Source organism: Wasmannia auropunctata, unplaced genomic scaffold (genome assembly GCF_000956235.1).
Source record: "Wasmannia auropunctata unplaced genomic scaffold, wasmannia.A_1.0 LD336083.1, whole genome shotgun sequence".
Lineage (NCBI taxonomy): Eukaryota > Metazoa > Arthropoda > Insecta > Hymenoptera > Formicidae > Wasmannia > Wasmannia auropunctata.
Genome location: NW_012026807.1, coordinates 567928 through 587463, shown reverse-complemented (window position 1 = coordinate 587463; position 19536 = coordinate 567928). Strand labels below are relative to the sequence as shown.

General features: G+C 34.4%; 1 protein-coding gene across 2 annotated transcripts in view; it reads right to left on the bottom strand.

Annotated features, from left to right (window-relative positions):
* LOC105448579 (adenylate cyclase type 2) overlaps nucleotides 1–19536 on the bottom strand; it is a 43035-nt gene that overhangs the window by 20057 nt on the left and 3442 nt on the right. The window contains exons 2-4 of one of the 2 annotated variants that reach the window (XM_011687239.1): nucleotides 3550–3716; nucleotides 1666–2001; nucleotides 1346–1540 (exon numbers count right to left, since the gene is read on the bottom strand). In XM_011687239.1, coding sequence (XP_011685541.1) covers nucleotides 1346–1540; nucleotides 1666–2001; nucleotides 3550–3716 — 698 coding nt within the window. The remainder of the gene's footprint in view (nucleotides 1–1345; nucleotides 1541–1665; nucleotides 2002–3549; nucleotides 3717–19536) is intronic. The other variant, XM_011687240.1, reaches the window with a different exon arrangement.

The window sequence follows — 19536 nt, the reverse complement described above, 5'->3', positions numbered from 1 at the left end:
TACGTCATAGCGACGTCGTATCGACAGAACATTGTATACCATAGTTTTCGATTAGTAGATTAACCGCGTAAATCACTCATTCGAAGCCATAAATTATTCACGTCACCGGCAAATATCATTACGTGATTCACGCGGTATTGGTCGAAAATAATCGGAATCCGAGTCACAATCAATTTCAGTGAACAAATTGCTTCGCGTTATAAATGCAATTAAAAATAATCAATCACAAGTGAGAAAATATCGCTTGAAACAAAAACGTAAACAATATATTTGGTTATTTTTACAAACACCTGTCTATTACAAATCCCCGTAAAGAACTAGCTTAAACGTACAGTCGCTATAGCGCTGATCGAAAATTCTTAAAACTATATTTAAATCAAAACATGCAATTTTGTAGCTATTTTACGAGTAGTAGAGATTCTATTTTATGAGCAGTAGAGATTGTATATATTTAAAACCGGGAAAACAGAATCATGAATTTTGACACGCAATTTTATGACGTAAAGAAACATCGAATATCTGCGTAAAATAAAATGTATACTATATATACTCGTATATATACATATAAACTGGTATATAATCGCTTATATAAAAATTCTAACAAAGAAATCTTCAACACGTCTTCTCAAATGTATCAAATGTATATGTTAAATGGACTTCTCCGCGACACGTTTTTTTTTTTTTGAAGATGTAATTAATGTCATCGAAAAAAAATGTTTCTGAACTGATCGTTCCGTCCACGCGTTTCAAATAACTTACGTAAAACTTTCGCTGTAAACACCGCGTGTCTTCTTCGACTCTCATTTCAAATAAAGTTCTTACGAATTTGAGTCTAATTTCACAGAAAACTTTAGCGAATCGTTAATTACTTTTGCCAGGGAACAATTTCTTCGCAGAAGTTATCACCTGTTTTTTTATTACAGCGCGATATATTTCTTGAATCGATCTCCATCTCGTGGGATTGCGTTAAGATTGTAGCACGCGCGAAGTACGATCGAAAACAATCGTTCAAAAAATCGTGCACGCCAACTTTTTAGTTCCTTTTTTTTCTATATCTGGAAAAACTATTCTTGCCTCCGTGTAAACGCCAACATCTTTCATCCCTCGCACTCGAGATTTTGTTAAATCAGTTCTGTAACTTCTGTGATTAAATATATTTAATTACAGAAAATCAAACGTTGTAGAATGAAATTTAATTAATCGATTGAGCGCGTGTGACAATGAGATCATTCATTATATATTCGTCCACGCACAGAGCGAAAAATTCCACGCGGATGCTTCCCGGCGTAATGGATCGTAATCAAGATTTTAATTAGATCGCGGAGTGATAATTTTTATTACTCACCTCCGCCGCGATGTAGGCTGGTATAACGCTGAGTAATAATTGTTCCTGCTGCTCCCTCTCGCATTCGAGCTTGATTCGCGATTCGATCACGGTTTTTGTGCCGGAGAAAGTTCTGCGATGGGCCATCATCGTTAGGATCCGATAGTACATGCCCGCGAGGATAGCAGCCACAAGGAACATGATCTCGACAATAATCTGTCAGAAAAGATTTATTAAAAAGAAATATATTTTTTTAAATGCCCAGTTTGTAAATTGATATTAATATTTTTATTTTAAATATAATAGTAATATTTTTATTTTAAACATATAAGTACATTTACCTGGATCACGTTGTAATATCTCGTTAGATCGTCGAAGATAAGTCTTCTCGAAACGTGCGCCAGGGCCAAAATGCAACCGATGACGAGCGGTATTTGCCATCTCATTTTCGGCAGAATGGCGATTATCGATAGGATACAGGCGAACAAGGGTAGAGCACCTCTTAATATTAAAACTCCTAAACCGAGTATGATGGAGGATGTTAAACCTATTAAAATCCTGGACCGTTTGGAGATTATAGTCGAAGATAATTGCGTGACTACTAAAAATGTCAAAGAGGCGATGAGCATGGTCGTCAGTGCCGATACAGGTACAAAATCGTTCAAATTGGATAGCTTCTGAAAAATAAGTCAGGATTGAATATTAAGCGCAGGTGAGATCAATAACCTCCTATCCTTACGACCTCATATTTTCAAACAAATTCGTGAGATTGTGCGGAAAAGCGTTTCTCTCACTTTTTTTAAACAGTATATTTGCATGACTTTTAATATTTAAATATTAATATTTAACTTAACATAATTTAAACAGACTTCACATTTACAATATTTTTTGCTGGCGTAGAATAACTAAAACAAACTAGCGTGGAATAACAAGCTGGAAAAATTAAAAATTATGAATTATGTAACGGCGAAAGGGCGCATTGAGACGAAACGTGAAATGAAACGCGGAATATCAATTAAACAAACAGCAACAGATAAATAAATATTAAATAAGTATAACGAAGATCGGTATTTTATAAAAATTTTTTCGCCAATACTGTTAGGATCTACTTTTTTTTTAGTTTGTAATTTCATTCAACTTTTTTTCTTTCTTTCTCTCTCTCTCTCTTTTATAGGGTCTCGAAATAAATTCGTCTTGTCGATGATTGATCTTGTTTTCATGTCACTTTTTAATGTCGATAAAACACGAGAGAAGAAATCTTGGATCTGAGATAAATCACGTTATCAATTTTCTCGCGTCTCGTACAAATAGCTGGCTCGAAAGGATCAACGCTATCCCTCCTCGGATCCAATCCTGGAGCATGACGTTTTATGTATTCTTCGTAAATCTATCGATGTGAACGGCGTGTTGCCTTGGGCTCTTATCGCACCTCCGATATCAATATTAATTCTTGGCTCAGTTAACGAACGCTCTGCGGTTCAATTTCAGGACAGATTCATGAAGAATACATATGCACGCCGCCGAGAGACCACCCCGGACCGGTATCGATCCCATTACAAAGGAGCACTAGATGGAGTTTTAATTGAAAATTAATTACAGCTCGGAACATCATCTTGTAACCTCTGCTCTCGAAGGGTAATATAATGCTCCACAACTTAGGAAAACTTGAACATCTTGCTAATGAGCATTGATTGTAGCGATTAATAGCAAAAATAAGACACAGTAAGTAGATCAGCAGAGAAGTACTTTAAATATATTTTCTTCGATGATAAGTTAAAGTAGGTGTGTGTGTGTGTGAATGTGTGTGTAAGAGAGAGAAAGAAAGAGAGAGAGAGAAATCGTCACTTATTTAGCGCCCTGGGAATAAAATTCCCCTAAAGCACTTTCTCCCTAATACAATAAAACTGTACAACTATACAATTACATCAAAGTTAAAGTCGATAATAAATATATACGAAAAAAATATGTATAAGAAAGAAATAAGAGAGAGAGAGAGTCGTGGGTTACAAGGATAGCAAAAGTACGAAGAAAAAAAAAAGATTTTTTTAGTTCAAATTTTTAAAATTTTAAAGTTCCTTTGTGTAAGATTAATACAACAAAAATTTCTTTTTAGGCAGATTTTTTTCTTACTTTAAAGCAACAGTTATTATTACTTGATTTTTATGTGTGCAAAAAGTAAATGTATATAATATTTTTAAGCTAGGAGGATTACTAATGGCACTTACATGATAGTCGGTGAAGCAGAAAGCACCTAGAGCGATCAGCGAGGCGACAGCAGCGATGCTGAGTGTTCCCGTGTAGAGAGACGCCGTCAGCTTTCCCTCATACTTGTCACGAAGTTCCTGAAGTTCCTTAACGCCAGCGTCGTCGCCGGTGGTATCGCCGAGACTCTCTGAAAAAGGTATTGTTGTAGTTTTAACTTTGTCACATTCACATATCTCATATGTAAAAGTAAATAACGTATGTATACGAGAAGGTATTGTTGAGAACAATTTCAAGGAATTTGATATTCGGTTATCATGGCGAGAAGACATCAAGTGTTTGCGATAGAATAAAAATTTGAGAGAGATGCACATGTACAGTTTTAGAAATTTTATTTAATATTATATTTAATATTATATTTATTATCTCTATCTATTAAAATTTTATTTAATATTATATCTATTATCTCTAAGTAACAACGTGGATAATTCAATGTGTTGTATTAATTTACTTTGAAAAAGAGTAACAAAATGTTTAATTATTGCATCGTAAATATATTGTATATGCGCAAGAACTGATGGTTCAATAATAACAAATTGAAATATTTGCATAAACTTTTCATTTTGCTTTCCACATATTTAATGAATATCTTTAATCTTTATACTTGCTTTAACGTAAACCATAAGAGAGGAATACATTGCAAGTATATTAATTAACATCACAATACTGATAGCTTAGAGGCATACTGTTTACTTGCATGTGTATACAACATGCAACACAGTAATAAATTTTGATACTGTATTGCAGACATAATCCAACGGGGAATTACTAATTTAATACATTCTGACGTCTGTTTGAAAAGGGGCTTTCATATCGTAATGCGTAGGACTGTAACTAAATGCTGTATGACGTTGCATTGTGGGCACTTCAGTCATAGGATGGTTTAATTAATAATCCGAACGTGAACAAAATTCACGTCATCGTTATAACACACAGACACATCCAGTACGTGTCGTCCAGCTGATGAATTTATTTCACTGATATCTTCGATGTTACCATTAAATACGACAAGGCTTAATAATTACGCAATTATGCAGCAACAATAATAAAGTTCACGTTGGAAAATTTATACTCTACAAGTTATAAGTTATGCTCTTTAGGTTTATGTCTAACTATATGTATGTAACTTTAGGTTTGTCTGGCAAATAAACTTCCATCTAATTGTAAGTGCTGGAGGATATAACAAATTATGCATCTAAATATATATTAGTCTCCCTATCTAGAGAAACTATTATTTCGTATAATTATTATCCTGTATACGTATTTACATTACATATATCCGAATGTATATTCAGTTATGCGCGTATGCGCGCTTGTGTATACAAGATAAAATTATCACTTCGAATATCTTCGAGAGAACGTGTACATATTAGAAAATGCTTCAAACATGGGCGTCCGCAGAGGGAGGGGGAGAGGGCAAGAAGAGGCATTTGTCCCCCTCCCCCTGAAATCGGGCTAATAAAATATACAAGAAAATTCAGAATTTGCTCTCTCATTTTTACAAATATAATAAATATGTTTGTCAAATGTGAGACAGCTATAAAGTATAACACAGGTACACAACGTTTGAACATTTGCTCCTCTCGGTAGTTCATACTAAAAATTTGTTTGATGCCCTCCTCTAGAAAAAATCCTGCGGACGCCCTTGGCTTCAGATAAAAATTACTTGGTTTCAGCGAAACAAAAAAACTGTGATTTGGAGATGATTTTGGATGATATCGAAAAACGTCAAGATCATTTTAAAAATTTTAGATAGGAAGCCGTATTTTATAATTACAAATTGTTATAGCTACGTTAAAATGTTTTCGAAATGACGGTAAGTCCCTTTTTGTTAAGAGCATTCTCGTTATGAATTTTTAAAGTTTAAGTATCGCCGACATCAACGTTACTCAAGGTGTATGCCGTAGAGAGAGATTGCATGCTTTAATAATCAACCCTTTTTTATCTTGTCGACAATATACGATAGAGTCCATAAAATAACAATTAAATGGAAAAGGTTTTTAAAAAATGAATAGAACGAAGATTAATATCGATATCAAGGACGGAATGAGCGCAAATTTAATTAAACTGATTAACCATTTCAATTCTCATATTTAATTACGGATGAAAAAGATAAAAATAAAAGTAGATGAAAACAGAAAAATTCTGCGTATATAGAGACACACGTAAAGTTTTGTCTAATCTTGAGAAGTCTAGTCTAGAGAAAGTGAAATATAAATGCAAAAGTAGAATTAATCATTTAATGTGTACTTTTTGGGAAACCGTGACACAATTTAAAAAATATTCTTATTTATTACTATGGATTTCAATTTTCGAAAACGCGTCGGCCATACAATATTAATTGTCAGATATGCTTTTTATACGTCATAAGAATAATGATCTGGTTGAACATCGTGAGATAATAATGCATATGACGGATATTGCATTTGTGCAACTTTGCATGATAAAAGGAGTGCGTGTCGAGTTGTAAGGGCACACAAATTGAATGGCTTTTACCATGTCTTTTCATAAAACATTTCTGCTTCGCCTTTTATCACTTTCATTCAGAGAAAGAAAAACCAACACTTTTATTGTACGCTAGATTCCAGTCCGGTAGATTTTATTTGATTTTGAGATACAAGAAAAAAATTGATTAAGCCATCCGAATTACCATTCCCAAGTTCGTGACTCCCGGGGCTTCGGTATCATTCCGTGGTAATGTCCCATCGATAATTCGTGCTGATACAAACTCGACATGTGAATGATATGCGTGAGACGAGAGAATATTTTGAAAATGTCAAATATTGAGCGTATTAGTCTACAAAACCGACCGGTGTCACGAAATGAAAAGGGATCTCAATTTGCAAAATGTCAGCTTTTACATTTTTATTATAATATGTAAAGTTAAACTTTTAAATTTATGAATTCTTGGATATTATCTTGTTAATTATTTACTTTAAAAACGTAAAAAATGGCATAAAAATGCTCACATCGATTGAAAAAAATAATACAGCTAAATAAAATGTCGCAAGGATCTTTTCGTGTATAAAAATAGATTTAAAAACGTTCAAAAGCATATAATAATTTGAGTAAAAAAATGTGAAAAATATATTATAATATTATTGTTTAAATCTATTTTTCCTGAAAAAGCAATGCTATCACAAAGTTATCAAGCGCCAATTACAATTTCATTTTATTTTTATCTGATTTTAAAACATTTTAATTGTAATTTTTATTTGGTTTCTGTTACAATAATTTCACTTCGTTTTTCAATCGTTGCAAATGGATTAATCAATTATTTGGCTATTTATTACTGTTGCAGCGAGTGTTTGTTAAATAAAAAGGTGCAGCCCCGCGCGCGTCGCGTGATCGAGCCGCGCGGCTCTGCAAGTGCATTAACTTAATTGATCGAAATTGTCGTCGCGTCGACAACTAAACGAATCAACCTAATCCGCTAATGAAACAAGCCACGCTCAGACACGCGATCAGTAGCTAATAGTTCGATGAAGCCAAGGGCAACGCCGCGCGCGGTGTCGATGATTCTAATAATTAGCCGCTGCTCTTTTGTGTTGACATATACCCAGTAGCACGAAGGTGTGCAATTAGGCACCTTGTTAAAGTGAATACGCACAAAATCATCATAATTCCGCTCTAACGCATTGCTGCGTGTGTATTTCCACCGCATTGTTTCTGTAATTCGCGATACGTGCAAATCACGATAATATTGCGTGACAAGTAATGTAATATTGTATTATATATGCCCGATATTTTGCGACGTAATAATCAACCAAATGAGATAACGACGACACACAGTACGAAGAGAATAAAATAAATTATACGTTGCGTATACCTATAACATTGACGCATATAATTAATATAATTAATAATGCTTAGTTTTCCATTTTTCCAACTTAGTTTTCTTCTTTTTGTCGGCGCTTCCTTTTAACGTTAATAAGTTTTTGGAAGTAAAAAATCTATTATATATACAGTATAGATGTAATTCATCTAATATTATACACAGTGCGGTCCATAAGTTTTAAACAAAAATTAAATTAAATTAAATTAAAGAAATACGTCAGTAAAGTATTTTAAACATTTTTTAAAATTCAAAGGCATCCGCCTCTTTAGAAACAATACATTGCTCAATTTTCGTTTTCAATCTGTGCATCTATATAATACCTCCTTTGTAATCGTCTTAAGACAGCCGTCACTGGCTTGGATTTCTGGAATATTGCTATCTTTGGTATTTCAACTGCAATTTCAGTTTCGGAAGCAAGAAATAATCAGAGGAAGTGAGGTGAATAGGATGGGCGGGGAAGGAGGAAGGGGCGAGGGGTTGTGACAATTTTTTATGCTGTTTCGTTTCGAAAGGTATTCCAGAAATTCAAGCAGCTTTGATCGATCAACTCAAGACAATTGCGAAAGAGGAGACGACGCAAAGATTGAAAATAAGAGTAGAACAGTGTATTAATTATAAAGGATCCTATTTTAAATAAAGAAAATGTTTTAAATAATTTTCTGATATAATCTTTATTTTACAGAACCTTTTTATTTAAAAATTTATAGATCGTACTATGTATATGTGTGCATATATATGAAAGAATTTGCTGAATTGCAAAAATTTTGCACAACAATATGAATTGTTTTTTATTAAAATTTACAATTACATATTCCTCGCAAGATGTGTACTGCATGACATTTCGTTAGGATGCATTTGAATTTGTGCGTTCATATTTCCTCCTCTTCCCTGACACAGATCGTCGCAATTTGTTAGAAAATATAATGTGTAATTTGCTGCGATGAATCGTGATTTAAATCGCGAGGAATTTTTCTCGAGTGGGTTCATTGTGCGCCACTGCGTTTATGTACCTTTTAGTATCTTTCACCTCGCAGTTCATCCATCGTATGAAACATAGAAATCGTGAAGATATTCCTTTCGTAAAAGGTCCGCATAAGTCCGCCCTTATGTATCCTCTCATATTTTCAATACAAATACAATTTCTGCTAAAATAAACGTGAAACTGTCAATTCCCTTTCGTTGTGTAAATTCTTCCAGTACTGGCAATCCACAACGATGTTATTCTTATAACAAGCGAGTTCGGAAACGTATCGACAGTTAGGAAAGAAGACTGCGAAGTTTGCAAACCTTGAGTCTCAAATAATGCCACGTACAATTTTGTTGTTGTAACTATTAATATTAATATTGTCTCGAGAAACTTAGATCCGGCGCAACTGGCGCGTTGTCCGCAAACTGTAGATTGCGCGAGGCGTCCCTCCAAGTCGCGGAAATACGTCTTGTCGCCATCTCATCTTTGGGTTGCTTACGAACCACGGCTCTCGAAGTTTCACGATTGCGCCGATTCAGCAATTATCGAACTTCGCACGTCAGGGGTAGTTTCGCGTTACCCGCGTTTTCCACTCGATTCTCCGTACCGCGGTAAGTGAATTTAGCGGTGGCCGTAATGTGCGGAGATGTTTGCGACGCACAATTTGCAGATTGTAAATTGCAAAAGAGTCAATCGCCTTTTCGTTTTTATTGAGTGATCTCGAAAATTACTTCGATCTTGCTGTATCATCTTATTTTTTAAAGTTTTTTTAACTTGAATACAGCTGTAACATTTCTTTTTAATATTGATTATTTCTTCAGAATCTTTATATCTATCGAGTTCTCCTTTTCGCTTATTTACTAAATTAAACTTTTAATAAAATATTGTTAAAAATCTACTTAAAAATTTAGTTATTATTATGCGTTTATTAATTCGCAATTAAATTTCTTTATTTTTAATGTTTTATTCCTGAAAGAAAAACGAAATTTCTACATTTTTCATTTTCTCGCAAGTTGTCCGAGCTTTTACCGTATGATGCAATTAAGAATTGCTTGCTGACGGACGGCTGACTGTATTTGGATTTTATGTATGCAAATGAAGAATAAACGCTGCGCTGAATGTCTGACTACAGTTTGTCTCCCTCTTTCTGTGTTTCTAATACAAAGCGACGCAAAGAATTTTCCTTTCTACGTTGTTTTGCCTCATTAATTTGCAGATCTCTTGACGCGTGATAAGAATAATCTATAAATGTATTTGTACGTTCAATTTGTACGTAACAGAAATTTAGAGAGAGAATTCAGCAACAATATATTTTTGCAATCCACTGCAGTGAATCTAATACAACATGTCTTTTTTATGATGAAGTGACAGAAATAACGTTCTATTTATACGTCAAAAAATTTTAACATGAAAAAAATTTTATTTATATTTCAAATTTCATTATTACTTGTCCACTGTTGTATGTTCAAAAAGTAATACGCTGAGCTTTTATGTTATAACAGCATTCTAAATAATTTGTTTTAAAAAAAAACCTGGTCTTTAATCTTAAACTTAGAAAAAAGGATAATATTAGGCAAATATAAAACTGAGAGTTACATGGAACTAAATAAGACAAAAGAATAGATGACATTAAATATAAATTGTTAATCAAAAAGTACATTTTTACAAACAATGCATTGCTTTGATGTTGAAATTTATTTACCAAGTTTTATTTAAATAATATTTAAATATTATTAATATGTGTATACGTACTCACGTAAAACATCATTTTAATTAAAAATTTTCCCTTTGTGTGCTCAATAAAGAGATTTATACATATTTTATATTTTATTTGCCCAAACGTTTAGGTATGTGACTTTTCATAGAGAAAATAACAGGGCCATAGGCGAGCGATGGGTTATTCGCCACTTTATTGCGTACTATTTTATTTGCAACGATTGCATGCGGTGACGTGAACAAATGTACCCTCGTCGGACGCACCCTCACTGGGACTGTATGTCACGCACGTGCGTCGCTGTTATTTGCATACATCTACGGATAAACGAAAGAAATGTATATTTTCATGTGTACTCAACCATGTTTTTCTAACAAATATCAATTCTTGTTAAGGCAATGAGACATGTATTTTTCAATCAATATTGACGAAATCAATATTCATGTATTCTCTTCTGCGGAAGAAAGAGAGAAAAAGAGAAAAGGCTGGGAGAGAAGGAGAGAGAGAGGAAGAGAGGGAAAGGGAGATTGGTTTTCGCGATTTCTAACGGAAAAAAAAATATTAATCGCCTTGTTTAATCGTGAAAATGACGCGAACAATTAAATATCAAATTAAATATCGAAGCGCAATGGACAGTCCTTCCTTCCTTCCTTCTGCAGAATTTGCGTATTATTAAGTCCGTTTCTCTGCGTGTAAACAGCCCCGGGAGACACGCCGGGCTTTGAATCTACGATGAATTTTCATGGAGGAAAACAACACGGCCGCGTCGTCCTATTGGATCGCCGCTATTTCCGAATTCCGTATGTACGGGACGGAATGCGTAATTGCGCGCGACGCGCGTCGACCGCGGTGGCGATGCAACAATTGCGCGCCACCGCGCGCGCTGCGAGATACCGATTGTATGCGCCGCGGCGCATACCGATGCCACGGGGATGAGTCTACCTACCCTACGTTGAACGGTCCGCGTTTCGCGCAAGGCGCCTGCATATTGCATCTGATCTGCCGTTTCCCCGCGGCCACGCCAATTCTCCGCCGTATAAAGCCGGCGATAATTGCGACGCGCGCTCCAGCCGGCACGTCAGCGCTAATTATCACCGTCTGCTCGCGATAACGCGGAGGGTGGAATTGCAACAGACATTGGTTTACTCGTCCGGACTCGATTTTATATTTAATTACAGGTATATATACCTATATATGCGCGCGAAGTGTGTCATTGGGTTGTGTGGCAGTCGGCGCGGTGCGGCGTCGCGCGTTATTATTCCGCGCGCGCGATGGAATCCGCACATACGCTTGGAATTACCGCCGTATTTACATGACTGGCGTAATCTCCTCTTGACAACGCGTTAATCTTCTCGCGCATTACGCGTGTTTGTAAATCAATCTATATTGGATTATATACGTCGCTTTCGCGATAACACCAGTCAGACGTGATTGACTCGATTTTAAATTGAATAAATTAACGCCGCGGTTATCTCTCTGTCGATTTTCCCTCTGTATAGGCTTGACACTGAAAAATTAATAAACCGACTGTTGAATTTCCATTCAGTCGCTGCTGTGTTCGAATTTCTTTACGTTCGCACATATTTGTGAAGTGAAAGAAACAAAAACTGTGAACGACACGGCCGCGACATGACGTGAGCTAATTTTACATTTTATTCCGCTTGCTCTTTTGCGCCGGATATACATATACAAATGTATTTTCTCTTCGGGGTATCAGATCGAGAGCCGCGTATCTGATCGCCGTCAAACGAGAGTTATACACGTACTGTAAGTGATAAGCGGGAGAGCAACATGCGGGAAGATTCACGTTCGAGAGAGGAGTATCGTATACCATTCCCCGCGTGTTTACCGGGAGCATCACCGAAAATAAAATATTCCAGCTGATGTATTTCCCTCCGCGCGATTCGGGAAAGATATACGCGATTGAGTACGTGTAAAAAAAAAAAGGCCGAGATAAAATGTAGCGGAAACACATTAAGGAAATCAATTTTCGCTCGCCCTCATGCGTCATTCCACAATTTCGTGCGTCCCCGTGGTGACGCGCTAAAGCAGTATTAGCTGTTCAAAGGAGACGAAAGCTTTCGACGCGAAATATATCGCGCGTGACATCATTACCCTGACAATATCATTAAAGTACGACAGTAACCACTCGTGATTGTTACTCGGTATACATATACGTCGTTATCTGCAAATTTGCGTCGTTGTGTCTAAATAAGCGTGGTAATCATCCTCGGATCACTAAATAAATTATCTATAATAATATTTGATACATGTGTAACAAGTTATTAATTAACATATGAATTCTCTTTAAATACTGCATTTATATATACTTATATTCATCGTAAGTTTAACTTTAAGACAAAAGAAAATAACTGTGCAAACAATCCTAAATAGAACACAGAAGTCACTTATGAGTCACAAATAATATGAGAGTTGACATTATTACGACATCATTTGCTTCTATATTCTATCTAGAATATTAAATGAAAAAAGAAAAGAAAATTAAAGCGAAAATGAATAAAAATTTAATCTCCGTCGTAAAAAAATTTAATCGTGTCTTTTATTATAATTTACAAAATCTCTCTGTTCAAAAAGTATCCCGGATTTATGTGATTATAATAAGTACCTATATAAATAATAAGATTTATCGAATTTAGAATTTAATAGTTTTTAGAATAAAGAACACAACGTACTTGCTGTTAACTGATCATTTCTATTGTTGGACTATTGTTGAAAACACTTTTCAAAATCGCTTTTCGAAATATTCATGTGTACTCGTCGAATTTTGTATAATGATTTTAAATCGAACATCATCGAATATGTGTGCCACTTTAAAAACTTTTTTGAACTTCGGGAACTTTAAAAAAAAATCGAGGCTAAGTCCGGACTGCTGCACTCGTGATGTTCCGTTCGTTTTTAGCCAAAAAATGTTGGACGAGTTGAAACGAGTGAGTGGGTGAGTGAAGCATCCATTCCCGAAAGGTCCCACAGAGTATCATATCCCCATATGTTATTTTTAGCAAATCGAACGTCTAACTGACCACTTTACCGATCTTGAAACAGAAACCTGATGCAAGCGCAGTTCGTCTGTACACGTTACGCTGCAAGATCAGTTTAACTAAATACGTATGTAATGTTAGTTCTGCGTATTATCAATTTCTATAGGAGTCGAGAGTTCCAGCCGCTCGCGTATCGTATACATATACATGCGGTATGTATAAAGCCTACGTATTTCCCATGTGTAACTATATCCGGTTGCCAACTGGACTCGCACACTGCAGTTAGCGGAAACCGATAGTATAGGCTGAATCCGGAAAACGCGCAAAGTGCAAACGTTTACGGCATTGAAGAGGATGCGTGGCCGGTTATTCGCAACAGCTCCGGCTAGTCTGCGTGGACTACTTTCAATCTCGGTTAAGAGGGCATTTCGTATAAGTATAGGTATAATATAACGGCACAGATTTATTTCGAAAAACGAATTTTTGATAATGCAATCGAATTCACAACAAAGGATTTTAATTATATTTCATATTTTCGTTTCAAGCTCAATTGCTCAACAATTCTATTGTTCTCAGGTTATTAGAACTTCGAAAGATAAAGCTCATGGATCCTTTATGTATACCTACTTCTGTACAGACATATATATCTTACTTTTTAACCTGAGAGCGAGATTACTTCCGGTCTGAGTTGTGATTTAATTAGCTCGGTGCTTTATTCTGTTTGAATGAGTTTCTCTTCGTTGTCGCTGAAGGAAAAGTTATGATAACAAAGTGAATGGAGAATTTATTGACGTTTGTCTTCGTCGCAATAGAAATCTGTATTGAGAGTGAGATGTCTATCGGTTCAACCTGATCACATCAGCTGTGGTTTTATAGAATGGACCACTTTGCGAGCGCGAATAAAAATACCGGATCTAGATAAAATTACAAAGGTAAACTTCTCACTGTGTTTTATATCCGTTTTTCTTCTCGTTTTACTGTTGGAAAGTAATATAGACATACATATGTAATGTAACATGTACAAAACTGAGGAATAAATACATTAAAATAAATTTATAATTATTCTATTGTATTCTAATATCTATGTATTTACTTAAGAATCTCTCTAATAGAGAATTTTGAGCCATTGATGTATAAATTTTACAAACGAAGTTTTATAGTGATGAAACATGATACCAAAGTCCTAAAGAAAATTATCAAAGCAAATTTAATGCTTTTAATAAATAAGATAATTAACAATTAATAATTAACAGCTTTTTAAATTTCGCGACTATTGCAAAGAGCATAAAATTTAAGAAAAAACAAAATTAAAGCAAGAAAAATTTTAACTTAATATTAATAAAATTATCTTCAAATCAATTAGCAATGATTTATTACTGTCAAAAGCTGCACTTGCCGCGTGTAAAGTTTTCTAGGCAATTGATAGGGTATCTACTTGTTTCGTTACGAACATTTCGCGTTTCGTTTGTATTGCCGATTGAGGAATTGGTAAGCGCTCATCCGCTTACTACGAGGTCAATTTCAATTGTTGTTAACTCGGTTCAAGTTCATCCACTAAAAGCTCGATACGCTAATTTCTCGCGATTGGCGAGCATTGATAGTACAAGTCTAGTATTGGAATTTGCATTTAATCGAAAACTCATGTTCAAAATCTCTGAATCGTTAGAAAATTCGATATACTTTTTATATGTATACTTTCAATATATGTAACTGCATAATTAATTGCAGTTTTGTAACTATATTCTGTGTTTTTTGAAACATTTAATTTTAATTTCTTAAAATACCAAATATATTTTCGTTCTAAAACGTAATAAAACATAGTAAAATATTTATCCAAATTGTTATTTTTGTAATAATTTCGTGATTAGAGAAATTTTTTTATAAATATTTTCAAAATAAAAAGTAAACAAAGTTTGTAAGAATTAAATTGCACAAAATTCATTATATTTTATTATAGTTAAAATTATTCAAATGTTCTTGCACGATTCTAACATGGCTTAATCTTTCTTAAAAAAATAATACAGGAGCGAAACGTGACGTCAAATAGCAGATCACACATTATCAGTATTCGATAATTCGATAATATTTACACGATGCAATCAATGTTTAATTATTGTCATCAAGCGAAATTATTTGTATCGAAAATCGAGTAAAACAGAATAATAATTGGAGGGAAATAATAACTTCGTAACGTTGCGTAAAAATTGAGAGTACGTCAATGGTGTATCATATCCGCTCCATTCACAATTAATATCTCGTATGTCAAACATTAATAGCACTTAAATATTGATGTCCATTTGTAATCAGCTATTATTTGCATAATAACTTGAAACGGATTCTTTCTGCATTGTTAAAATTTTTATCCTTTTAGCGTGATTTCGTTCCGCGTGAAGTGGAGAATGTAGAAGTAAACACAAGAGTATGATAAACGTCACAAATATTTTACAAATATCTCAACAACTGCAGATATCGTAGCGATTTTCGCGATTCACTTTGTCATACGATCGATCACTTTGGAAATGCGTTGCTTAACGTTTGTTGCATTCGTTAATGCTTTTAATTGCGCAAAACGTAATTGTATCACGCGTGTGACTACTTTTGATGTAATATTCTTATATTGCAATAGTATTATATGTGCGCGTTATATTATTTTATATAAATTCTTGACTTTGTTATACCTTGCTACAATTTATACGCTTCGCAAGCAACAGCAAATGCCTTGCAAGCGTGATCGCACTCTGTATGATCTTGCTGAATAAACCTGTTGGAGTAAATACGGCGCGTTTGTTCGGTATAGTTTAGACCGTTTATAGGCACGCTGGATCTAGGGCTTTACTATTAGTTCTCGATATTGCGTGCTTTAAACATCAATACTGCAAAGGAATTCTTCCCTAAATTAAGGTTTGAGAACATTATAAGGGATTTAATACAAGGAGCGTAAATCATTACGTTATAAATTAAACGAGCATAAAAAATAGAAACAGACTATTCAATATAAAATTAAAAAATACAGAAGACAATACAAAATGTAGAAAATATAGACTACTGAAGTATAAATATTTAAAATGTTAAAAACAAAAATTATCTTTTTGTCAGCCATGGATTTAGACCAATTTAGACTTACAACCCTTACAGCGCGCACTGCATTTGGAGTGGCATCCTAAAGACGTTCAAAAGAAACGGCTATGTTCCTCAGATGTTGTTAAGAAGAGATCAAAAGAATGTAAAAAATTAATTTCGTAAAATCCACATTATCTTATAGCTGTTGAACGTTTCAGTCATACTCACAAAAATTTTATAAATTGTGTATTATGCATATTCATTACTATATACTTTTTACGTAGAATTTCTATATAAATAATGATTTTAATAATTAACAATATTATTTAATTTTATTTATATTTTTATGTTTTTAATCTTATTTACATTTTATTTACGTTTTGCAGAAAAAGCTTATAAATTAAAAGATGACTACAAAATAGAATGAAAGTACATATAGGGAAATGTGTCGAATTCATCAGATAGCGTGACATATAATACGTATTTACTATACGTAAGGGATTTTAAACGTACACATGCAATTTTATAGTAGCCTCGCTTTGCTACATCTGGGAATGTCTCCTTGGGGAGAGCCAGAGACCAGGAATATAAGATAAAAATGGCTACGCGCGTGGTATGCAGCTGCCCTATTTTTTCCTTCTTTTTTCAGCGAATCCCTAGCGATACGAGTTCTCTGTTGGAACGCGTTCTCCATTGTGCAGGTTATGCTTTGGGCTCTCGGTTGAAAGCCTTTACTATGCAATTACCTACACGTCTTTTCAAGGATACGCACTCCGCCAGCTGTCCTGCAGTGTTCTGTCCGCGTGCTGTTTCCTCGATTGTAAAAAAAAAAAGATTACTTGTCGTGTTTCAAAATTTCGATACGAGATAATACGAAAAGCAGAAATAAAGATTACTTATTGTTAGCGGGGTTCAAATGGTAAGAGTTAGTACCTCGCATCATTACCTTTAGTACTATTCCTTACTATTGCAATTTGCCGGCTCTTAATGCGTTCTTTTCCTGCGGCAAAGATGTTACTGTAGTTAAATAGCAACGATTTAATAAGGAATAATTTTTCTTTGAACCTTTTACTATCCAATTTCCAGATATTAAATCATAATCTCTTTAATAACGATATTAATCTGAGACCATTAGAAAGATGTAACAGATGTGCAATTTGAATAAACTTTCATACAACTGTATGTCTCTTGAGAAATAAAACTGAAGCTAACGTAATTTCAATCGAACAGAAAGAAGTAATCTTCTATTGTAATCTCCTCTATTAAGTGATAAATACGAAAAATGAATAAGTTCACGGAGAAAGTATTGAAGAAAGAGGAGATCGGTTGTTTATTGGGCAACGGCCGATTATACTGGCCGAGGGAGGTCTCGATCTCGCGAGAGATCGTTAGAATTGACAGGAAGTGGCGAGGGCTACCTGGTATCGACAGGCCTCAACGATCAGGCCGTCACCGTCTATCACGGTTTCGGAATCGAGCTCGGAGTTACATTCGCAAAATCTCCTTGCGAAAGGTAGATCGGCATAGGCTGTGGGAATTTCGTCAGCCCCGACGGCATTATCATTTATATACAAGCAATTTTGTTGCGGTACAATTAACAGTATACGGTTTAAATTTGAATTTGACTTGCATAAAACGAAAAATAATGTAAATCGTTATATTCAACGAAATATTGTTTTGCGACAATATTAACATTTACTCTTTTCAATATTCAGAACGAAACAAAAGAGTTAATTTGTGGAATATATACCTGGTTACACGAAAGCTTTTCAATGCTGTATTGAATTTTTATGGTCATAAATGCTTTTCCTCGAGTTTACTTAAGTTATTGTCGCTTTTGTGCTGAAACTTTTCTTTCTTCTTCATCGTAGTTTGTATCGCTTTGAATGATAAATTTCAAGTTTTCATAGCAACAATAAATGTTACTTGGAACGTAATATTCTTCTTTGTAACATAAAATTTCCGAGATAAACAAGCACTATTTTATTATATTAAACTGACAAAGCGTATCATTTGAATAATATAAATAAACTTTTATTCTAAAGTTAATATTGTTACTGATATTTATAAACTTAATAATGTTGTTCCGTAGTTGAGTTTTGTCTCTCGTATAAATAGTATTTATACAAGGAGCAAACGTCAACCGCAGAACAATTGGTTAATAGAAATTTTATAGAAGTATAACTCACAAGAAGTAAAAAAAGACTCACGCGTTCTGAGGTTCTGTTTCTAATTTTCTACAGAAATAATAAATCTTCTCGGCAAACAAAATATAAAAATGATAAATCCAATTTCAAAGAATTTTAGAGAAATTTAGACGGTGATTCACAAAGTTACGGGCTCACTGTCGTTTATTGTTTCAAGTTCGTGATCTTCCATCTGCGCGCTACACTTTTCCATATATAAAATAATCTATCTGTATCTCTCGAATAATAACATTCATTTCCTGTGCGTAATAAGCCCATATACCATTGAAATTAAAATCGGTCGTATTGTTTTATTTAAACCTAGAAATTTCATGGATTATTAAACCGGAGAGAAAAATGTACATAGAACATATATATCCTCCTGTAATACAGGGGAGAGAAATGCGCGAAGGAAGATACCACTTCAATGATATTCTAGTGGTGTCACAGCCATAATAACTAATTAAAATTTAATATCTGGTGGAATTTCGAATTTGAACGCAAATTCGAAAGCGGGAGCGGAAACGGCCGGAGTTCTTGCGAATGCGAATGCGACGTGATATTTTCGATGCAGTAAAGCTACTGCATGCGCGACGTTTATAGTCGAGTTATCTCGACATTTCGAAATTCTATGTTTCCGGATTTCTATGTTTATGGCAAATTTATAACTCGAGCTTACATCGCTCTGCGTCATTTTACATCGAAATCAAATTGAAAATCAAACGGAAAATCATTAAAGTGTAATACGATCGTTAAAGTCCTCAGAGCGGCGGATCGAGGTAAAACTAGTAATTCGTTATATAGTTTATACCAATCGGATTTTCAGCGATCTTCTCATTAAATTCTCATTCAATTTCACTCATCTGTTGATTCGTAAACAGCTTGCTAATAGCTTTATTATATTTTACGTGGGCGCTCCTATATCGATACATAACTGCGTTTGTTGCTTCAAATATAACGTGCAGTTTTATTTTCTACCTTCAATACAATTGCTAGTATTACAGCGGTATTAGTAAATTATTGATAATAATGTGTTTTTGTTCTTGGTGTTATTGCCAATATTAAAATAATATTAATAGCAGTAATAGAATCGAGAGTCACAGAATACTTTTTGACCCATATGGTATATTCTTACACATTCAAAGCCAAACAATTAATTATTATCTTTGCTAAATAAAAATCTAGA